The 25100-nt window shown below is 46.4% G+C and overlaps 1 protein-coding gene across 6 annotated transcripts in view; it reads left to right on the top strand.

The window, feature by feature from the left end:
* Nucleotides 1-25100, top strand: part of LOC141054264 (thioredoxin domain-containing protein 6-like) — a 198963-nt gene that overhangs the window by 97023 nt on the left and 76840 nt on the right. For all 6 annotated transcript variants that reach the window (XM_073551531.1, XM_073551535.1, XM_073551532.1 and 3 more), the window contains 4 exons: nt 6130-6246; nt 20160-20235; nt 20865-20947; nt 21157-21249. In XM_073551531.1, the coding sequence (XP_073407632.1) occupies nt 6130-6246; nt 20160-20235; nt 20865-20947; nt 21157-21249 (369 nt within the window). The remainder of the gene's footprint in view (nt 1-6129; nt 6247-20159; nt 20236-20864; nt 20948-21156; nt 21250-25100) is intronic.

Genomic DNA, 25100 nt, shown 5'->3' with positions numbered 1-25100 from the left:
TGTTTGATATCTATAATGCGCTTTATAAATATAGATTTTTAACCTCTAACCACTTTTGTAATTTGCTTTATTGTAAAATTTCCCAACCATCCTCCCTATACATCTACTCCCTATAACTGTCTGTCATGCTACTGACTGCAGTGCAGTATAGCGCAACCTCTACCAGGGGGTGCTGGTGAGGAAAGAGAGGTTGCACACACAGCGTAGCAACACTGAGCAGCAGCACAAGCGCCACCAGGTGACGAAAGAGTGGTCAGACGAGCCGAGTCAGAAACAGTCAGGAGCAGAAGTACCAGAGGTCACAGCAGTACACGTGGTCAGAAACAAGCCAGGGGATCAGCAACGGTTGGAAGCGGATAAGACGAAAACAAAAGACAGAAGCAGGTCCGAATGCAAGCCAAGTCAAAACCAGGGAGTCAAAAAACTTACAGGGAAACACTGAGTCAGGACAGACAGAGGGAATAAACAGACACAGGGCAAGTCAGGGATCAGATCAGGACAAATCAGGATATACCAGAGTCAGATACACACGCCGAAGGCAGAACTATAGCTGACACCGCCTGCAGGATGCAGCGGAGCTAAATAGCAAACCTGAAACCAGACTGAGGCTGAGAAAAGTTAACTAGTGAAATGACAAGACCGGGAACATGGAAAAACAGGACTCAAAACCCGATCTGGATCATGACAATGTCATTTTTTTCTTTACTTCCTGTGTTGTTTCGTTTGACGGGATGTCACAGAAGTATGGCCCTGCAGTCACTTCTCTCTTCTGTCACCCTACCAGGAACAGGACATCATCAAGGGTTGGCACTGCGGTCACTTACCACAGTTTCTTTCATTGCATCCCCCTGATGACAACCAATTTAATTTATTACAGGGTGGTTATAGAAGCAGAGTGAGACCAGCACCGCATCACAACTTCTGTCACCAACCTAAAACAAATCAAGAGTGACTCACCCTGCTTCTATTACCAGCCCCTGATGATGTCCTGTTTCAGAGAAATAAGTTGCATGCTTGCGGTGACAGAAGAAAGGTGCAGGCGCTGCTCTCACCTCTCACATAGCCTCTATCCCCGCGATTGAATCCAGATGTCATCAGGGAATGGCGGTAAAAGTAGTTGTGGTAAGTGACCACAGCACCACCCATGATGACTTCCTGTTCAAGGCAGGATGATAGAAGTCGCAGAGACACCGTCTCGTTTTAGACTCCCCTCAAACAAAACATTTCTGGAAGTAATGTAAAAAAGGCACATAAAGGGAGAAGAGTAGGGTATTTGAAAACAAATATTTATACAAGGCATTTTAGGTACTGGACAACCCCCTTTAATCTTAATGCCAGCTCCTGCCCCCCTCCCCCTCTCCATCTCACTAACTAATAATGGACACAATGTGTATGTTGATGTGCATAGCACTCTATCATGTATATAGTAGACTGATAATATTGAGTCATATTTTTCTGACATTTTAAAGGGCTGTTCACTTTTATATTATAAAGAAGCCTATGGTGATCCTAAAATAAAAGAAAAAACCCTCTAATTGGCTGTATTGGTGACACTTCGTCAGAGCAGGAAGAGAGCGTTAGGCCGGAGTCACACTACCGTAGAATACGATCGAGTGCTAGGTGATAAAAATTTGCATAGCACTCGGACCAATGTTAATCTATGGGGCAGCTCCCATATTTCGTTTTTTCTCGCCCGTATTATACGGGCGAGAGAAAAAGCAGCATGCTGCGATTTGCACCGTATTATGGCCGAGACTCGCCAATGCAAGTCTATGGGTGCGAGAAAAAAACGGATTACACATGGACCATGCGTGTGACTTGCGAGAAATACGCACCGTTGTCCTTTAAAAAAGCCGGCAATTCAGTGCGCTATACTGTAAAATCACACTGACAGCTTACAATAGATTAGATAGAATACACGTATACAAATAGTATAGGTATATACAGTATATATACAGTATATATGTCCTTGACACACACACACACACATATATATATATATTTATATTTCATAGAGATATAGATAGCAGAATAGGTGATAATTCAATTGTCGGCTTCTGTAAAATCATTACAGAACCCTACAGGATATGAGACATGGTTTACATATAGTAGTGTATGTAGTGTATGTGTGTAAAAAATTGGAGCTGTAGATGTTAAATTAAAGAATTAAATCACAGAAAAAACTGGCGTCAGTGTGGTTATTGCCCCCCCACTAAAATCATCTGCCCTCAGCCACCGAAAAAAAGGCGCATGTGTAAGATGTGCCTATTTTGGCACTTAGCCTCCCTCTTCCCATCGCCCTGTAGCTGGTGGCATATGGGGTAAAAAGGGGTTAATGCCACCTTGCTATTGTAAGGTGACATTAAGCCTGGTTAATAATGGAAAGGTGTCAATACGACACATATCCATTATTAATCCAATAGTATGAAAGGGTTAAAAAACAAACACATTAAGAATAAAGTATTTTAATGAAATAATTAAACACACAGGTTTCCCATCTTTATTAAACTCCCAATCCAATCGAAGCCCTTGTTCTCCTGTAAAAAAAATTAAAAAGCAACAATATCCCATACCCATCCGCCGCACAGTCAAGTCCCACGCTGCAATCCATCTCAAGGGGTTAAGTAGTTTACAGGAGCGGTGCTAATGTGACCGCCCTGGCTGTAAACCACTGTCTAATGAATGAAAAGCTGCCTGCTTAGCCTCCCAGTCTGACCGGACATGGACCCAGTAGCGTGGGAAATTCTCTGAACATTTTCCCACGCTGTCGAGTTCTCCTCAGGTCAGGCGAGGAGTCTGCGCAGCCGCACTGACATCAGCGGTCGTCACTTAGGCTGCGCAGACACCCCGCCTGACCAGCAGTGAACTTGACAGCGTGGGAAAATGTTCAGAAACTTTCCCACGCTACTGAGTTCATGTTCGGTCAGGCGGGGAGGCTGCGTAGGCAGCTTTTCATTCATTCCTCCGTGGTTTACAGCCGGTCTCATTAGCACCGCTCCCGGTTGTAAACTATTTAACCCCTTGAGATGGATTGCAGCGTGGGACATGACTGTACGGCGAATAGGTATGGGATATTGTTGCTTTTTTATTTTTTACAGGAGAATAAGGGCTTCGATTGGATTGGGAGTTTAATAAAGATGGCAAAAATGTGTGTTTATTTTATCATTAAAAGACTTTATTCTTATTGTGTGTGTGTTTTATGAACCCTTTCATACTATAAAATTAATAATGGATTGTTGTCTTATTGACACCTCTCCATTTTTAACCAGGCTTAATGTCACCTTACAATAGCAAGGTGAAGTTAACTCCTTATTACCCCATACGCCACCCGCTACAGGGCAATGGGAAGAGAGAGGCTAAGTGCTGAAATAGACGCATCTTACAGATGCACCTTTTTTTGGGGTGGCTGGGGGCAGATGTTTTTAGCCGGGGGGGCAATAACCATGGTCCCTCTCTAGGCTATTAATATCTGCCCTCAGTCACTGGCTTTCCCTCTCTGGCGGAGAAAATTGCGCGGGAGGCCACGCCAGTTTTTTCCGTGAATTAATTCTTTAATTTAACACCTACAACTCCAAAATTTTACACACACACTAATAACATTATACTGTATGTAAACCATGTCTCATATCCTGTCGGGTTCTGTAATGATTTTACAGAAGCCGACAATTGAATTATCGACTAATCTGCTATCTAGCTCTGTATGAAATATAAAGACATATATATATATATATATATAGTATATATATGTGTCTCACTGACATATATATGTATACTATATATATCTTTTGACGAATATTTGAGGCCATGTACCCATTATATGTCCAACGAATATTTGAGGCCATGTACCAATTATATGTCCATTTTGCAAGCCGGCGAGAAAATCCCGCCTTACAGATGCCATACGGATGTCATACAGATGTCATACAGATGCTTAGATGCGAGAAAATCGCATCCTCACATTGCACACGGATGACATAAGGATCACTGTTCAGGGAACATTTCTGCGATTCTCGTCCATGTAAAACGGACCGATTTTTTTATACGTTGTGTGTGACACCGGCCTTATGATGACCATGGGCTCATTTGTATAGTAGTTGTATTTATGGCTTCAAATTCAGGTGACAGATCTGCTCTAAAATGTAACCTGATGCATACTTCTTTAAAGGGGTTTTCCCCACAAGCAAAGTTAATTTTAATCATCCTTGCTTTCAATAGATTATGGAATAATAATATGCACAATTGGAAGTGTTTAAAAAAAATGTTTCTGTGCTGAGAACTAATATATAAAGCTCAATGTGGGTGTGTATGTATGTATGTGTGTGTGTGTATGTCCAGGATAGGCATCCGCACAGTCGCAGCTACAGCCACAAAATTTGGCACAGTCACACGTCTGGACCCCGAGAGTGTCCTAAGCTATGTTGTGAGGCGAAATTTTAAACCCGCACGTTCCAATTCACCAAACAATTTTGCCCCTATCTACATAATGGGGAAAAAGTGTGTATCAAGCCCCGCCCCTCATTATGATGTCATAATGGTTGCCATGGCGACGCTGATGTCATCATAGGTTGCAAGTCCCGCCACTCATTATGATGTCATAATGGTTGACTATGGGATGGAGGATGTGTGATGGCTTTATGGGCACTGGACTATGGGATGGAGGATATGTATGACGGGTATATGAGCACGGGACTATGGGATGGCGGATATGTATGATGGGTATATGGGCACGGGACTATGGGATGGAGGATATATATGATGGGTATATGGGCACGGGACTATGGGATGGAGGATATGTATGACGGGTATATGGGCACGGGACTATGGGATGGCGGATATGTATGATGGGTATATAGGCACGGGACTATGGGATGGAGGATATATATGATGGGTATATGGGCATGGGACTATGAGATGAAGGATGTGTGATGGGTATATGGGCACTCGACTATGGGATGGCGAATATGTATGATGGGTATATGGGCATAGGACTATGGGATGGAGGATGTGTGATGGGTACATGGGCACTCGACTATGGGATGGAGGATATGTATAATGGGTATATGGACACGGGACTATGGGATGGAGGATAATTACAATTTGTTATAACTAACCACAGTTAGTTACTATGCCCGGGCAGCGCCGGGCTCTTCAGCTAGTAATCTTATAAATGTGCCCCTGCTGTGTACGGCTATGTGCACACGCTGTGGTTTTTGCTGCGGATCCGCTGCGGTTTTGGCCGCTGCGGATCTGCAGCAGTTCTGCAGACAGTGTACAGTAGCATGTACATCTATGTGATTTACAATCTGCTGTGCACATGCTGCGGATTTTTAACTGCGGAAAAGCTGCGGTTTTGAATCCGCAGAAAGAAATGACATGTCACTTCTTTTCTGCGGATTCTGCTGCGGTTTACCATCTCCTCCATTGTAGAGGTGATAAACCGCAGGGGAAAACCGCAGGCCAATCCGCAGGTCATTTTATCTGCGGTTTTACCTGCGGTTCCTCAGATACAAATCCGCAGACCAATCCGCAGCGTGTGCACATAGCCTTATAGCTGTGTCTGACCTGCAGGAGCATGGTCTGATCATACCAAAGCTCCTGGGCAGGGGAGGAATGAAAGTAAGCATACAGACATTACAGCACGGGATCACAGCTGATTCTTTCTTTGAAGTAAAACGTTGCTTAAAAACAGGCAGGGAAATGTTTTGCCTCACAAAAAGAATCAGCTGTGATCCCCTGCTGTCCTGTCTGTATACTCTTTTTTCCTTCCTCCCCTGCCCAGGAGCTGTGGTATGATCAGACCATGTTCCTGTACAGTCAGACACAGTAATTACACAGTACACAGCAGGGGCACATTTTTAACATTGTCTCAGCGCAAGAACATTTTTTAAAACATATCCAATTGTGGAAATTATTATTATTCAAACATTTATTGATTACAATATTGATTAAAATGAACTTTCTTTGTGGGAGAACCCCTTTAACAATTAAATCGACAAATCATGGAATGCTAATTTCTCTTAGTGAAATCTAACCATAACTAAGTGCTTGTGCATATTATGATTAACACTTGTCTCTTTTCCTCTTAATTCATTTTTATTATTGTCTTTAATTTGCATTGTGTCTTGGAAGGGAGGGGATCTGGTTGCAGTAGTCAGAGGGGCCAATGCTCCATTGCTGCAAAAAACTATCATAGAACAGCTGGAAGCAGAGAAGAAAGTTTTAAATCACGGTCTGGATCGTAATGTGGTAAGAAATACTTTTCTTTATGTGTGCTTATTATTGGGGCAGGGGCGCAGTCACATTTTCCAGATATGGTGAGAATTTCGCTTGATTTCCATACCTAAAGCCTTGTGAAATATGCTATTATTCCACATACAGGACTAGCAAAAAAACAAAACACATTTTATGCCCCCCTTCGCAGTCAGTGGCAAAATAAATTGCAGATTTTTGCTTTATATACATATTAAAGTATATGACTGAACTTTGCTCTGTGCCGCTGATGCATCAAAGCGCTATACAAGTGAATGTGGTCTCATTGTGACACCTATGCTACCATGACAATCGAGTAGCAAAAGCCCCTATTGAGTAGGATGTTTTGCAGCTTGCTTATTGTGGCTACAGTAGTGTATATGTCGCAGTGTGACCCTGTTCATTTGTGTAGCACTGTGATATAGCAGCGGCACCCATCGAATTTCAGTCTCACAACGGCTATCGCTGCCAAAGTCACTGTATAGCCCTAGCCTAAACCTTTTGTGATGGGGACTTTTGAGCCCTCATCACCAGAGTAAAATTTCACATTTTGAAATGGTCTAAAAGTGGATATTTCATTTTAATTCTTGAATTAGGATAGTCAGAAATGCAGACTTCCTTCCCATACATACTGTACTTACGTAAATTTACATTTTTTCCCATGCTTACTAAGAGTGCAGTCTCTTTCTAATGCAGTGATAGAGGTGTGATAAGGGCTCACTGGCCAATTCAGACATACCCCTTTCTGCACCCTTCGTGGCTTTTTAACAGTGTTTTCCAGACTTCAGTCCTCAGGGCCCCCAACACGTCATGTTTTCAGGATTTCCTTAGTATTGTACAGGTGATGGAATTATTATCAAGTCATCAGAAATTGCCACAGGTTCTCTCATGCATGTGCAATACTAAGAAAACATTATATGTTTGGGGCCCTGTGTACTGGAGCGTGTGAAACCCTGCTCTAGAAGATGCAGTATCCCCTTTTCCCTGACTTCTATATAACGTACTTCTTAGCCCTAGAAGGCGAGGATACAGCTTCATGAATTCAGTCTCTGGCAAGAATCCGTCAGCTGAAAGCAGATGGACAGATTCTACAGCAATCTGTCACAGGGCAGTAAGGAGGAAACAGATGATGTGGAACCAGGGCTTCTGAACTGCCTCTCAGGCTAAGGGGGTGCCCTGTCTTTCCTTAACTTGGGGGTACACTTAAAGGTAGTGAGGCCCAAGTCCCTGACCTGTCTCTGTCTCCTGCTTAGCCCTAAGCTAAAAGGCCCCAACTCCCTCCCCAGGAGGTGAGAGAGGGGAAAAGTGTACAGCACAAAACCCAAAGGAAAGATACAACAGACATGGTAAAACAAAACAAAGCTTAGCTTGCTCTGCTGAAATGCTCCTGGACAGCAGTGATAGCCACTTGACAACAGCAAACAACTGAAGCGCCACAGAACTCTGTAAACTCCTGAACTCCAGCTTGGTTGGTCTCCCAAGAGCAAGTGTATAACCAACAGTGATCTACAGCACCTGATGACCTTTTATAGGAAGGAGGGGGAGTAGTCACCACCTGCATGGATAATTAATCAAAATGCAGTAACCATGCAGTAACACCAGCAGCCACCGTGGGAAAACCCATCAGCAGACCAACTACAGTTGTAGTACTACCAGTGGCCACCGGGGGCAAAAACTCATATTAACCCCTGATGGCCGAAAAGGAAAAAAGGTTTAAATGTGAGGAAATCCAGTTCTGACACAGATCCAAGAAATGGATCGTGACACAATCACCCTGGTTAGCATCATCAGAAATACAAAAACTGCCAATGATAGAGAGGATTTAAATTGCTGGCTGTTGAACAAACATGTTCTTTGGTCCATATAAGGTAATCTTAAAAAGAGAACTCATGTCCATGTGCCCTGTTAGCGAATGTGGAGATCATAAAGAGTTATCCTCTACAAAGAACCCCCTCAATGAGCCATAAAAGAGGTTTGTCTGTTCGAGTGGTTACTGTAGTGACAGTCTTTAGCTATTCTTCCATAACATGGACAGCAATACATCTGCTGTTGATTTAATTAGCCGATCCCTACGGCAGCATTTTTAATCCCTGTGAATGTGCTATAGATCATTGCAGATCAATTTGGAAAACTAAAGCCCCCTCCCCATACACTTTAGATATCTGTCTGCCAAAAGATGGTTCATCTGATTGTTCTGCTGGCAGCTGACTCACCTGACTCTCCCATACACAGGAGCGCTTGATCTGCTGAACACTCTTGTGTTCTCTAAAGGGCCTGTCACACTAAGCGATATCGCTAGCGATATCGCTATAATGTCACTGGTTTTTATGACGTTATAGCGATATTGCTAGCAATATCGCTATGTCTGATACTTACCTCCGACCGGCTCCCCGCTGGTTATCGCTGATCGCGCGAGAACGTCCTGGGCCGTTTCTCGTCGTCAGCTTCCTGCTGGGCTTCCTGTGGCGCTGACGAGCGACGCGTGGATGCGGGCGGGAGGACGTCAGGATCGCCGTGTCTGACAGGTAAGTAACGACCCCCAACCCCTGGTATGTTGCTGGTGAGATCTGCCTGTGTGGCAGCTCAATAGCGACCACTTAGCGATGCACCAGCGATCCTGACCGCGTCATATTGCTGGTCGGGATCGCTGGTGCATCGCTAAGTGTGACACTACCTTAAGAGAGAAGCTGCCAACAATTGGGTCGCCCTCCCAGGACTGTGGGGTACTCGGTACCGGGCCGGTGTCAGCGGGATGTGTCACAGCAGCGGTGACCCGGTCCATGGCCCTGGGCGCCCAATTAATAGGGGAAGATTGAATGGTGGAATGTAGTTAATGGAATAGTTTGTGACGCCACCTGTGGTGTTCGGCAAGTGAGATGTTAAGCCGACGCTGCGTGCAGATCCTCTGGGGCTGGTGGTGTGTTGCAGCCAAGATGGTGAAGCTCCCCACAGGTAAAGCTGTAGCCTCAGGGCAGTGTAGATGTAGGGGTAGAGGAGAGGCACAAGCGGTGTAGTAGCGGGTACCCAGATGTAGCAGTGCTGGGTGTGTTGGCGCAAGAATCAATGGAGGACACCAGGGCTTGTAGTTCCAAAGCTTTACTCACAGTCTGTAGTACACACAGGTGCCTGCCTCCGTACTGTGTCCTCCGGGTCAGAGGCTCAATCAACCTCCAGGTCAGATGGAATGCTCCCTTCCAACGCTCCGCCAACATGTACCTTTCTGAACGTCTCCTCTTATAGCGCCTTTAAGTGTCAAGTACTCCCAGTACTGAGTTACACTGGAGTGCCTCCTGACAGATGTTCCCAAGAATTCTACTTGTACGGCAGACAGCTGTAGCCTGCTTCGGGGACTCCTTACTCCTGAGTCCCGGCTCACTATCCAAGTTGCTGTTGTGCCCCCAAGTCTTAGATGGGAGTAGTGCATTTACAGCCCACTACTCCACCGGTGTCTGCTGCAGGACCATTAGCATCCATACAACCTCAGGGACCGGGCCCCGGCCTTGCACTTAGAACTTCTAGGCAGGGTTCTTCCTCTAACCCACATCCTCTGTTCCCTTTTACTCCTTCGTTCCGTACTAATCTCTCCTCATGGAAGATCAGGTTTCAGTTCAATGTCTTTCTCTTTCTTTCCTTTCCCGTGCCAGCAGACCCAGGTCACTGAGGTCTGCTGCAGCACCTCCTTTCTCCTTCCCTCTCCCAGGGATCTTCTTTCCTTACTCCTCTCTGAGTGACTCTCCGACTCCCTCTGCTCACTGACTGACTGACCCTTCCCGCTCTTTTATGTATTCTAACTCCACCCGCCTCCCAGCACGTTTCGTGTTCCAAGCTGGGAGCCACCAAAGGTGCTCTGCTACACTCCAAGCAGGGAGCCGCAATGTGGCTTTGCTGAACTACTGTGTTGTGTGGGATGCAGATGTTGGAGCGTGGTCAGGAGCCTCCAACTTACCTGGATGATGAAGCACCACACCTCAGGAGGAGGTGCAGTACCTCTGTGGCGACTGAGCCTCAGGGGCACCACACAATCACTGACGGCGGCTTATCGCTTAGAGAACAAAAGGATTGGCAGCACAAAATTAGATATGCCAGATCCTTATCTCTCTCAACACTCATCTGTCAAGGGCTGCCTTACACATTAGACTGTTGGACAAATCCGTTCAGCCAACGTTGGTCTAATGTTTATGGGGGCCTTAAAGGTTCAACAGATATAGAAATAGAGCATATATTGTAGTGCAGCGGGGTTGGTGCATTGTGACAGACAGGCAGTGGCCCAGGAAAGTTCTAAACAGGCATCCGTTTGTATGATGAAGGTTTCCTTGAAGTTGGGGCTGATGAGGACCAGCTGTCCACACAACGCTGACTTCAGGGACTGGAATGCTTCCTCCGTCTGAGGATTCCACCGTACCATCACCGAATTCTTACCTTTTAACAGGTCAATTAGGCTGCCGATCTTCCAGCAAAATTGGGTATATACGGATGGTAGTACCCAATGATGCTGAGGAACGCCCTCACCTGTTTGTACTTAATGGCTTGGGCCAGCTTTGAATGGCCTCAATCTTGTTTACTTGGGGTTTGGTAACCCCACGGCCGATCACGTAACCTAAGTACCGGGTTTCTGTGAGTCCTATCGCGCATTTCTTTGGGTTCGCTGTTAACTCCACAATTCTGAGAGACTCCAGCACTGCTTGTGTGGCGCCCCTGAGGGTTCAGTCGCCACAGAGGTACTGCACCTCCACCTGAGGTGTGGTACCCCACCATTCAAGTAAGGTGGAGACACCTGACCACACTCCAACACCTGCATCCCACACAACATAGTAGTGTAGCAAAGCACCCTTTGGTGGCTCCCTGCTTGGAACACGAAGCGTGCTGGGAGGCGGATGGAGTTTAGTTTTGCATCAAAAGAGCGGGAAGAGTTTAGGATTCAGTCAGTCTGACAGAGTCAGAGGAGGAGTGAAGATCCCCTGAGAGGGATGGATGAAGGAAGTGCTGCAGCCGACCTCAGTGACCTGGGTCCACTGGCACAGGAGAGGAACATTGATAGAAAGCCTGAGTCTCCATAAGAAGGAAAGGATTAGTACGGAACGTGAGGAGAAGAAGAGAACTAAGGATTAGGGTTAGAAAAGAACCCTTCCCAAGTTTTAAGCGCAAGGCCGGGCTCCGGTCCCCGAGGTTGTATGGATACTAATGGTCCTGTAGCAGACATCGGAGGAATAGAAGTTGTCACCACTTTATTCCCACACCAGACTTGGGGGCACAACAGCAACGAAAGAGAGCCGGGACTAGGTAGTAAGGAGTCCCCGAAGCAGACTACAGCTGTCTCTCCTCCTTGATAAAGCGGCGGGGGACGTCGCGAAACGCGCGTCGGAGGCCCCACTACTGGACCCCCCCTCTCCCCTCCCTGGTGAGTTGTCATTCATTCGATTTTGTACTACTACCAGCGCTTGTGATTACTACTGGCAGTGTATTTTTGGCACTTGTATTACTAGTCTCTGCCTCTATGATTACTTATTTTACATCAGCTGGGGCGGCTTTTTTCTGATGGTCATCTATTATTTCCACCAGCACTTTGATCTCCGCTGTTAGCGTGTATTGATACTGGTAATACCAGTCACCGCTACCATGATTATGGATTTCACATCTGCTGGGGCGATACCTAGTTCTTGGATTTGATCTGAGGCCTTCAGTATATTCTCACCTGGTTTTCCATCTTGAGGGGATTTGGTCGGTACATGGGATTTATTGTCCAGATTGTTTATGAGCACATCTTTTTCTATCCATTTTTTGTAAACTGTTTAATAATAATAAAATTTATATTTTTTCTATATGGAATTTATTGCGTGCTCTTATGTTCTTTCTCCCAAGTATTATTGTCTGCCGTACAAGTAGAGTTCATAGGAACATCTGACAGGAGGAACTCCAGTGTAACTCAGTACTGTGAGTACTTCACTAAAGGTGCTAAGAGGGAGACGTTCAGAAAAGGCACATAAGTTGGCGGAGTGTTGGAAAGGAGTACTTCATCTTGCCTGGAAGTTGGCTGAGCTCCTGACCCGGAGGACATGGCACGGATGCTGTTGTGCCACAACAGACTGTGAGTAAAGTTTTGGAACTACATGCCCTGGTATCCTCCACTTACTCCTGCGTCAACCTGCCCAGCACTGCTACATCCCCTGCGCCCGACACTACACCATCTAAGTGTCATTTCACCTACACTGCCCTGGGACTACAGCCCTGCCTGTGGAGGGCTACACCTTCATTGCTGCACCACACCATCTGTCCCAGAGGATCTGTCTGCAGCGTCGGTGTGGCGAGCGTCAGCTTACGCTGAGTCGTTTTTCTTTGAATGAGTGGACCCTCTGTGCCGTGGCACCCACCCACCTAGTGAGGAACCACCCCCTATACAGGGAGTGTCAGGGGCAAGACTAAGGGGATGAGCCACCACGGCTGCTGGACCAGACGGCCGGCTCAGGAAGCAAGACGAGACAAGGCAATAGTTCAAGTAAACTTCATTCAGGAACACTTCAGGGTACAACAGGTGCAAAGGTGAACACACAAAGAACACAAAGCAAGATGCGTGCAAGGGCACGCCGAGGTCCTAGGCATAAGGAACTCTTCAAGGTAAAACAAGTGCAAAACGTGAACACACAGAATCCATATAACAAGGTGTGTGCCAGGGCACGCCAAAGTCCAAGGCAGGGTGCGAGGAATCGGACTCCGGAAGACTGGCAAGGGCTGACAGGGTCCAGACATCAGAGTGTAGACATCTGGCTCCAGACCTCCGGCAGTAGTCAGCTGGCTTCAGGAATCCGGCAGACAAACTAGGAAACAAAACAGGGTGCGTGCAAGGAGACACACCAGGATCAGATTCACAGAACGGAGACCTGCGCATGCCGAGCGGCATGCCAGGGACGGGTACAAGGACGGAGGCCTGCGCGTGCGATGGCACGCCAGGGAGGAGCACAAGGACGGTGGCCTGTGCGTGCGAGGGCACGCCAGGGACGGGTTCAATGGCATCGGAATCCAGGGTGCTGGCATCGACCGACAGGGTCCAGGAATCAGGATACGGACATCAGCTCCGGACATCAGGCCGCAGTCATCTAGGTCCGGACCTCTGGCAGCGGTCGGCAGGTTATGGAATCCGGCAGGCGAACTAGGGTTCAGAGCAGAGCAAAAGAGGCAAAAGGCTTTGTGCAAGAGTAGCACGAAAAGGCACAGTGCGAGAACCAGCGTGCGTACAAGGGAGCACGGAAACCACAGCTGGGGGCACTGGCAGGTGGTACCGATGATGGAATAAGCAGGCGGGCACAACTAGAGGTGGCACCGCTGCGGCCACGCAGCTGGAACCCACTATAGCACTGGACAGCGGGCACGGCTGAAGCACACAGGCGAGCACGGCTAGAGGCGGCACGGCTGAGGCACAACAGGCAGGCACAGGCGACCAGGCACGTGCACAGAGGCACAGAGCCACAAGGCAGGGCTAGGCAAAGGTACAGGACAGAGACGTGTGCGAGACAGCACGGCAAAGCCTAGTACAAAAAGTGCAAGAGCGCACGAAGAATCAGAGACAAGGCATAGGATACGAGGCAGAGTCCTGCGCATGCAGAGAGCATGCCAGGGGCAAGGTACAAGACGAGACCTGCACGTGTAGAGACACGCCAGGGACAGAGCACAGAACGGAGGCCTGCACGTGTAGACAGACACGTCAGGGACAGAGCACAGAACGGAGGCCTGTACGTGTAGACAGACACGTCAGGGACAGGGACAGAGTCTAGCAGCGGAGCGTAGGCCGAAGCCCAGAGCTGGGCCAAGGGAGAACCTTGGGACTAGACAGGGTACAGAGCGGAGACCTGTAGACAGACACATCAGGGACAGAGCACAGAATGGAGATAACAAGAAGACATAGCGAGGACAAACAGAGCACAGAGGACAACACGAGACAAAGCACAAGACAAGAGACGGAAAACGAGCACGGAGCGTGTGCAGAGACGCACGACAGAGCAGAGTGCAAGGGCACAGAATAGAGGGAACAACCCCACAGACCTTGAAGCCATGCAGAGAAGCAACACAATACTCAGGCCTTGAGCATAGGAAGGGGCGGTCTGATATAGGGCATAGCACCACCACTTCCGGGTCAGGACCAGGGAAGAGCTTCCAGTTCAGATCCTATAGGATCACAGAGCGCAGTCACATGATCAGGATTCCAGATATGCAGGGATGATTGCAGAACCGGACAGTGCAGGATCCTAGGAAAGGTCACATGGTCAGGGTTTCAGACATGCAGAAACGATTGCAGAACCAGACAGTGCAGGATCCTAGGAAAGGTGACATGATCAGGGTTTCAGACATGCAGAAACGATTGCAGAACCAGCCTATGCTAGAACATAGGAAGGACACATGATCAGGGATTCTAGACATGACAAGATGATCACAGAAAGCAGAGCAGAAACGCAGGCATCCTGCAGCTCAACAGACATGAGGTGAGTGTGCACACTGCTCTAGGGAACATGCAGGATAGCAGACATGAGATGTACGTGCACACCGCTCCAGGGGTTCTTGAGGCAAAACATACATGGCGGACATGACAGACATGGCGAGCATGACAGTCGGCTTAACATCTTCATTGCCGAATACCACAGGTGGCGTCACGACTCATTCATTGTAATCATCATAAGTACACTGAACATTCCCCCTTTTACAATGGGTGCCCAGGGCTACGGGCCGGGTCCCAGCTGCTGAGACATCTCCCATTGAAGCTCGTTGGACCCGGTACCGAGTACCCCACGGCCCTGGGAGGGCGACCCAACTTGTCGTCGAGCAGGATGACGAAGCCCGGTGCCACCGGGTTCTGTGTGCCTAAGATTTATTGGACTTAAACGTTGCTGAGAATGTGCAGAATAACCAATTTAATAGACTGTAAAATGGACTCTAGAAATGGCCGCCGGCGTGGAGAAGAAGGGCGTGACAATATGGGTGGTCCTAAGAAAAGACCGCGAACTGTCCTGGGCCTCCCCTGCCTGAACTTCTATGCAACTGCAACATGGCCCACCCCCCGACGGATTCGTATACTGGTCTGGTATGGAGGAGTAGGAAGAAGACGCCGCCCTCAGAAGAAGGAGCGAGAGCCGGTGGCGGGAAAAGAGTCCAGACAGGAAGAAGAAGGGAGAGAGAGCGCAATCATGGAAGACGGACGGAGGCCAGGAGAACGCGATGGAGAAAAGCCATTTGCTCCCAGGCAGCCCCTGCGGGGTATACGACCGCTGCAACACCATCTACAGCGCCCACCTCCACCTCCAAACCAGTGCTGCCACTGGATGCGACCTGCCAGAAGGAGATACATGCGAGTTCCAGAGCAAGCGGTGGAGCAGGGGATGAGGCCCTACCCAGACCTGGCGCGGCCGCGCATGTCCACCCCGGAGGTCTTGGCGGACGTCAACCCTGCCCCAGTACAGGCCCCGCTGCCATCCGTCTACCAGGCAGCCTCAGGGGTTATGGCTGCCATCGTTCGCCACCCTGTACCCGCGCAGGAACCGGAGCTTCATCGAGAAGCACCAGGTACGGTCACTGCCCCGACCATGATCCTGGTGTTAGGGATGGCGCCTGTGGACAGAAACAGTCCAATGATTGCTCAGGCATCAAGCAACAGCACCCAAATGGCGCTATACTGGCAGCAACAGATAGTAGTGCCGCTAACTGCAGTACCGCCTGAAACACATCCATTGGTACCAGCTGCAATTTCTGCAGAAGTACAGGCAGCAGAGATATCACCAGCAGCAGTTGATGTGCTACCTATACAGGCAGATGCCAATATCAGTCCAGGAGAAAAGGAGTATCTGCAATTTGTGGCCAGTCAGCAGGAAGAGGATGCTCACAAGTTCTTCCCTGAAAGCAGTCCACGTCATCAGCTTCCAGTACCCCAGGATGGGACCACTAACACTAAAGATAACTAACTAGCTCTGTTACCCAGGAGGGTATTTGGCAGCGTTTTTCTTACTGAACTGTGGAGATCATGGACACTGAATGATCCAGAACTTTAATGTATATAGTTGCACCTCTTTAGGTGCCCTCTCTTGGTTTTACATAGCCCTTTTTGGAATAAGGACTACCTCACTTGGAGCATGGCTCCCACCAAAAGGACACTGCCAGAGATCCCGGCTGGGAGCGGTGTCCAGCACTTACAAGAATTATTGAAGTTTTGATGTGAAGTATTTTATAATGTGCCTTATGAAAGTATTAATAGTTAGAGAACAGCTTTTATATAGAATCTAGTTAATAGCAATGACTATTAGGAATGTTTTAATAAAGAGATGAAGGATTTGAATAAAGATAAAGATTTGAAAAATACAGGTGACGAACCAGGCATCAACGGTTGTCACTTAAGGTTAATAAAAGAAAGTAGAAAATGTGAAAGAGGAGATGATGAAGAAATATGTTAATGTTATTACTTGAAATAGCACTTTGAGTTAGGAACTGTAGTAAGATATAGATAGTTAAAATGTTTGTAACGTTCAAGACTCAGTGCCTCCCACATTGGGAAGTTTAGATAAGAACTGTTTATTTAGCATTATAAAATTTTGTATGTTCCTGTATTTGTCCATCTTTGCTTCTTTTACAGCCCGCGGACGTGCTGTGTTTAACGGGGGGTATGTGGCGCCCCTGAGGGTTCAGTCGCCACAGAGGTACTGCACCTCCTCCTGAGGTGTGGTACCCCACCATTCAAGGTAAGGTGGAGACACCTGACCACATTCCAGCACCTGCATCCCACACAACATAGTAGTGTAGCAAAGCACCCTTTGGTGGCTCCCTGCTTGGAACACGAAGCGTGCTGGGAGGCGGGTGGAGTTTAGTTTTGCATCAAAAGAGCGGGAAGAGTTTAGGATTCAGTCAGTCTGACAGAGTCAGAGGAGGAGTGAAGATCCCCTGAGAGGGATGGATGAAGGAAGTGCTGCAGCCAACCTCAGTGACCTGGGTCCGCTGGCACAGGAGAGGAACATTGATAGAAAGCCTGACTCTCCATAAGAAGAAAAGGATTAGTACGGAACGTGAGGAGAAGAAGAGAACTAAGGATTAGGGTTAGATGAGAACCCTTCCCAAGTTCTAAGCGCAAGGCCGGGGTCCGGTCTCCGAGGTTGTATGGATACTAATGGTCCTGCAGCAGACACCGGAGGAATAGAAGTTGTCACCACTTTATTCCCACACCAGACTTGGGGGCACAACAGCAACGAAAGAGAGCTGGGACAAGGTAGTAAGGAGTCCCCGAAGCAGGCTACAGCTGTCTGCCGTGCAAGTAGAGTTCATAGGAACATCTGACAGGAGGAACGCCAGTGTAATTCAGTACTGTGAGTACTTCACTAAAGGCGCTAAGAGGGAGACGTTCAGAAAAGGCACATAAGTTGGCGGAGTGTTGGAAAAGAGTACTTCATCTTGCCTGGAAGTTGGCTGAGCTCCTGACCCGGAGGACACGGCACGGATGCGGGCTCTTGTGCCACAACAGACTGTGAGTAAAGCTTAGGAACTACATGCCCTGGTGTCCTCCACTTATTCCTGCGTCAACCTGTCCGGTACTGCTACATCCCCTGCGCCCGACACTACACCATCTAAATGTCACTTCACCTACACTGCCCTGGGACTACAGCCCTGCCTGTGGAGGGCTACACCATCATTGCTGCACCACACCATCTGTCCCAGAGGATCTGTCTGCCGCGTCGGCTTAACATCTTCATTGCCGAATACCACAGGTGGCATCACGACTCATTCATTCTAATCATCATAAGCACACTGAACATTCCCCCTTTTACAATGGGCGCCCAGGGCCACGGGCCTGGTCCCAGCTGCCGTGACATCTCCCATTGAAGCTCGTCAGGCCCTGTACCGAGTACCCCACTGCCCTGGGAGGGCGACCCACTTGTACCTGGGACAGGTGGCTATTCTAATCTGCACTAAAGATGACTGTCATCTAAACATGCCGACAAGTATTTCCGATGGTCTCTAACACTATGTCCATCAGCCATTGAAATGTGGCTGGTGCCCCATGTAATCCAAAAGGCAAGACAACATAGTGATAGAGACCCTCTGGTGTTAAAAAGCGGTCTTTTCTTTCGCCGATTCTGTTAATGGGACCTGCCAGTAACCTTTGGTAAGATCGAGCATGGTGAAGTACTGGGTCTCCCTCATCCACCTATGGCATGGGATAGAGGTCAAAGTTTGATACCTGATTTAATTTTCTGAAGTCGTTACAAAAGCGTAATGACCCATCTGGCTTTGGAATCAGTACAATGGGACTAGGTGACTATGTCATGCGGGATCACCAAGGTCCACTTCGGTATTCTGAGAATACATTTGCAGTCTGTTGCACCAGAGCCCGAGCCTCCTGTTGCTGCTGTTTGGTGAGAGCGTCATTTATTTTAACCTGACCCCCGGCTGCATCCTTGGCCGGTGCCAGAGAGTTCCCTGTTCGTACTCAAACACTGTAAGGAACGCCTCCATATCGTCCTTGGGACTCATCTTCCTCAAGGCTGACCGTATTTTATATCATGCCTCCGAACGGAACGTGATTGCTGATGTGGTCGTCTCTCACAGAGCCGCAATCTGTGGCAGGATCAGCTCATTCGTTTTCTGCTGCTGCTGATACAGCAGTTGCTGCTGGTGATTCTGCTGCTGCAGTTGGAGATGCTCCTGCTGCTGTTGCTCTTGTAATTGCAGCTACTCTTGCTGCCGTTGCTGTTGTTGTTGCCACTGAAACTGCAGCTTCTGCTGCTGCGTGAGGGCCAACTGCTTAAGTATTTCCTCTATGTTTTCAACAGGCTTGAGCTGTAGCGTTGCAAGCTTGATTACTGACATGCAGCACACTTTGAAGTATGTCTCAGTTCACACTGCCCGCATTCTCCACCATATGTAGTGGAGTGGGGTTAGTGCAGTGTGACAGACAGGCAGTGACCCCAGAAAGTTCAAAAGAAAGTCTCTTTTAATGGTCAGCGTACTCACAAACAGAAAGCAAATAGTATCCTTCAGATCGCAGCCTGGAAGCAAGACAGTCCATATCCGAGACTGTTTGGTGTGTCGACTGCACCGCCGTGTACGCTGCGGGGTGCCAGGACTTTTGGCTCCGCTTGACTCTGTGTTGCTTCACACAGGCTGAGTTTTGCAGAGCCTTCCGCTCTGCATGCTTGCAAATCAAAACTGACACATGAAGCCCTGCTTACTGCTACAGGGTTTTTTCAAGGAACCTGAGGCCGTAGGCCACTTGGAAGACCTGGCCGGGAGGAAGCGGACCGCCCCACTACATCCTGTAGTCTGCTTGAAAAATAAAAGCCAATGGCAGGTTTTCTTAAATCTGCCTTGGGAAATTAGCTTGCCCAAGACCAACACGTTTATTTTGCATTGCTATCACAGCTATGCTTATGACCACAATGCACTCTCGGGGCCTCAATATGCTACTGTGCGCATCTTGGGGGACACATAGTGACCGCCAGGTATATCTCAAGGGCTGTCACATTATAGAAGGATTATTTTTATTCTCATTTGCACAAGGAAAGACTAGAAGCAATGGGATGAAACAGTGGGAGGAGACACAGATTAGATATTAGAAAAAACTTTTTTACAGTTAGGGTGATCAATGAATGGAACAGGCTGCCACCAGAGGTGGTGAGTTCACCTTCCATGGAAGTCTTCAGAGGCTGGACAGTCATATCTCTGGGATGATTTAGTGAATCCTGCTTTGAGCAGGAAGTTGGACCAGATGACCCAGGAGGTCCCTTCCAACTCTACCATTCTACAATTCCATGATTCTATGACCCTCACATATAACACTGGTCACTGCCCCACAATATGTATAGTATATCTATTGTACACAGCATGATGTATGACACAAATCAAGACTAAAATACTGTTCACTCACTATACCATTAATGAATTGCTAGATAAAAGATGAGGCACTTATGGAGGAAGAGGAAGAGGAATTGTCCATACCAGCGCAGACTGAAGATGATGAACTGGGTAAGTGAAAATAAGTATTTTGACACTTTTAGGCATAAGACTAATGTACATTAGTATGAGTATGTGAGTTTGTGTACTAGTGCAATGCTTGTTTCCAGAGTGCTTTGGTGTTAATAGCAATATGGTTTTCACTGTAAGACTGTGAGTCGTGTAATGAATTACTAAAACAAAGCTTAAAAGCTATGTACATCTACACTCTTAATTTATTTTTGTTTATCTGCTTCCAAAATGCAAAGTTATGCAACTATCTAAATAGTCTTCATTAAAAATGTCCTGCTCTTGTAGAGTTTCTGTAAGTCCTTTATCTATCAGAGTGCTTCGCAGCAAGTTACAAAAGTGGTCAGAGCTCTTCCTCCTGGTTTTGATGGCTCTCTGATCCCCCTTCATTCTCTTAGATCGGCAAACTGTTTACACTGCAAGATAGTAATGAATGAGCGATCTTAAAAAACGTTTGTTTCACTGTTATGTTGCAGTGTAAACAGGCTGCCGATCACACGATGTACAAGCAAAACGCTCGTTCATCAATTGAAATGATCTTTTGCGCAGCTCAAAAAATCATGGTTTTAAAGTTTTCTAAAGATGTGTGGGCCATAAGAGTAAATTGCCTAATGGTCTCCATCCTGTTGTAGTTCCATCAGGAAAATCTTACACAGTGGCCATCATTAAACCTGATGCTGTTGCTCATGGAAAGGCAGATGAAATCATCATGAAAGTAAGGACATTATATCATGTTTTGATGTGTCGGTCTATTATACAATATGAATGTTTGTCATATTCTGTTGTCAGACACTATTTGTACAGAAAACTATAATTCTTCACTGCCCACAGCTCACTGATACTGGGGCGATAGAGGAACAATAATCTGCGTAAAGTCTGTGAATGCTACCTGGAGGTACACAATTACCATATTGCACTTTTCAGATACAAGAAGCCGGGTTTGAAATCTTGGCCAATGAAGAGAGAACTATGACGGAGTCTGAAGCCAAAGATTTTTATAAGCACAGAGCAGGAGAGGTAAGACTATTTCTTGTTACAGCAAGTTATAAAAACTTTTATAAACTTACACATATATTACAGTGTTTGCAGACCACAACCACTCTGATATGGTGAGGACCTATCATTTACACTGCCTGCAAGGTAGAATTGATTCTCCATATGAGGCATGATAGCAGTATTAGCTAATTTAATAGCACCAACAATTAGGCTATGTGCACATTGTAAGCGTTTTTGCCGCGTTTTTTTCGCCGCGAAACGCTTACACAACGCAACCCATTGAATTCAATGGAATTCCACAATGCTGTGCTAATGCTGCGTATTTTTCCACGGCGGAATCGCATCACGGAAAAATATGCAGCATGCTCATTCTTTGTGCAGAATTCCGCACACATAGGAATGCATTGATCCGCTTACTTTCCGCATGTGGCTATGCCCACAATGCGCAAAATTAGTGGATCATGTACGGCTGGTACCCATGGTCTGCAGGAGGGGAGACTCTCCTCCAGGCCCTGTGTACCATATCCCTGTTAAAGAAAGAATTAAAATAAAAAATCGGGATATTCTCACCTTCCAGCGGCCCCCGCAGCCTTTCCGATCCTCGCGATGCTCCCGGCAACTCCCGTTCCCAGCTATGCCTTGCGACAACGACCTGTGATGACATAGCGGTCTCGCGTGATGCTACGTCATCTGGGGTCATTGTCGCAAGGCATAGCTGGGAACGGGAGTTGCCGGGAGCATCGCGAGGAACGGGAAGGCTGCAGGGACCGCTAAAAGGTGAGAATATCACGATTTTTTTAAAAAAAAATTATTTTTAACATTGTATCTTTTACTACTGATGCTGCATAGGCAGCATCAATAGTAAAAAGTTGGTCACACTCGTCAAACACTATGTTTGACAAGTGTGACCAACCTGTCAATCAGTTTTCCAAGCGATGCTACAAGTCGCTGGAAAAACGCTAGCATTCTGCAAGCTAATTATGCTTGCAAAGCGCTAGTGTTTACCGGGAATACGCATGCGGAATTCCCACGAATTTCCCGCAGCAGGGAGTTGCGGAATTGCCGCGGAAATTTCCGCGGTAATTTCGAACGTGTGCACATAGCCTGAGGAGTTTCAATATTCACACCGAAATAAGGAGCCATGGGAAGCTGAATGTGACTGTATTGTAGGCCTTCCCTGCTGTTGTATCACTGCTCTCAGCATTACGGTACTTGTCTTCTGCAGTTTCCTGTTCTGTGACCTACAGTGGCATGTAAAAGTTTGGGCACCCTGATCAAAATTACTGTTATTATGACCAGTTAAGCAAGGTGAAGATGAAATGATCTCTAAAAGGCATAAAATTAAAGATGACATTTCCTTTGTACTTTAGGCAAATAAATGTACACTAGGGTGACCGCAAAAAATCGATGTCGGAATTTTGTCCGTCTGGACCCCACAAAACGATTCCCCTTTCCAGATATTGAGAGAGCCAAAATTTGAGCTCGATCAAACGACGTTAACCCGTGCCGCTCGTCGCTCAAAGTTTGAAAAAATCCAAATTGAGGTATTTTAAGATTTAGGTATTTTGCATAGTCTGTTAGACTATAAAGAATGTGACAACAACATTGCAGAAATAGCCCTGACCAAATTTTCGAACCATTTGTGGTATGTGAATGCAGAGTTGGTGGGATTATCGGTTTTTGATCCCACCATTACAGACAATGAAAAGTTGTTAATGGCTAATAAATTGCTCAGTAGCACAGATGAACCATCAGAGCACGCTAGGGTTGTAAATCCAAAAGTTAGGAAAGAAAAATTAAAAGAGGTAGGAAGTAACCGACTTTAACGACCTTCTGACAAAAGATGAAGAACAAAAGCAATATGTCCTGCAAGTTGTAAGCAAATGCCGAGCATTATATTCTGACGTTTCAAAAACTACTTTAACAAAAGCTCTAGAATAGATTAGATAACTATGTAAAATTATCAACTCATGTAGGTTAGCGTGCTCTGATGGTTCATCTGTGCTACTGAGCAATTTATTAGCCATTAACAACTTTTCATTGTCTGTAATGGTAGGATCAAAAAACGATAATCCCACCAACTCTGCATTCAAATACCACAAATGGTTCGAAAATTTGGTCAGGGCTATTTCTGCAATGTTGTTGTCACATTCTTTATAGTCTAACAGACTATGCAAAATACCTAAATCTTAAAATACCTCAATTTGGATTTTTTCAAACTTTGAGCGACGAGCGGCACGGGTTAACGTCGTTTGATCGAGCTCAAATTTTGGCTCTCTCAATATCTGGAAAGGGGAATCGTTTTGTGGGGTCCAGACGAACAAGATTCTGACATTTTTTCCCCCCCATATGAGATCCGGTCACCCTAATGTACACTGCTCAAAAAAAGGGAATACTCAAATAACACATCCTAGATCTGAATGAATGAAATATTCTTATTGAATACTTTGTTCTGCACAAAGTTGAATGTGCTGACAACAAAATCACACAAAAATTATCAATGGAAATCAAATTTATTAACCAATGGAGGCCTGGATTTGGAGTCACACACAAAAAATTAAAGTGGAATGTACAGGACTGCAACTAGGAATTTCGAGACCCCATACTGGCAAAACTTTCGGGGCCACCTTGAGACTCCGCCCAGGCCCGCCTCCACCCCTCAAACTGTCCACAGTCCCACCGCTCTCTCTGGGAAAAACTCCACTTCTCACCTATCACATATTAACAGTTCCTATCACCAGATCACACATATAGCCGGCAGCTTTTGCTTTGGACAAAAGATTTTTTTAAGCTGCCACCATAACAGGGTAGACACTTTTGACCGGGCTCTACTCTACTGTAACCTATTAAATATTTGTTAAAATATGCAATACAATTTAGGTATATTTTTTATTTATTTTTCACTTTTTAAAATGACCAATAATATCACATACAAGGAACAAATACCGCTACACCATGTCCAGACCACATATTACCACCACATAGTGACCTATAATACCACATACAAGGAACAAATACCGCCACACCATGACCAGACCACATATTACTACCATAGTGATCGAATAATATGACATACAAGGAATAAATACCACCGCACCATGACCAGACCACATATTACCACCACAAAGTGACCAAATAATAGCACATACAAGGGACAAATACCACCGCACCATGCCCAGACCACATATTACCACCACATGGTGAATGAATACTACAATACTGATCATTAATAAAAAAACATAATACTATCACCATAAGTGGCATTATACACAGGAGATCTGTATTTAGTATGCAGTGTCTGTGTACAGGTAATACAGCGATCAATGACATTATACACAGGAGCTCTGTTGTAATGTACAGGTAACACAGTGATCACTGGTGACATTATACACAGGACCTCTGTATATAGTATACAATGTATAGTGTAAGTGTACAGGTAACACACTAACTCACCAGTGATGTCTCTAGGTGAAGTCCTTCATCCTTGCTTTTCATTCATCCAGCACAGATCGCCATCACGTCTTCCAGCCAGGGCTCGTCTCTGCAGGAAATAACACAGTTATCTAGAGCGCCGCTTGCAGAACACATTACTTATTTTTTCCCAACTTCTACATTACACCACATGAAGAAAAAAAGGTGACATAGTTTCGCTCTGCAAAGTAACAGGACCGCCCCCCCATTTAAAACAGTATTCTCAAAAAATTAAATACATCACTGCAATAATAATAATATACCTTAATTAGCCCCTATGGTAATAATATCCCCCATCCTGACCCCCGTGTGTCTCTTTCATGGCTTCAGCCATATGTTCTCCCATCCCACCCTCATGAGTATCCATTCTTCCCCATATGATCTCCATCGTATCCATCCTG

Source organism: Dendrobates tinctorius, unplaced genomic scaffold, assembly GCF_039654945.1.
Source record: "Dendrobates tinctorius isolate UK_male_01 unplaced genomic scaffold, ASM3965494v1 ptg000177l, whole genome shotgun sequence".
NCBI lineage: Eukaryota > Metazoa > Chordata > Amphibia > Anura > Dendrobatidae > Dendrobates > Dendrobates tinctorius.
Note: the sequence above shows the minus strand (reverse complement) of the source record. Positions and strands in the feature narration are given on the sequence as shown.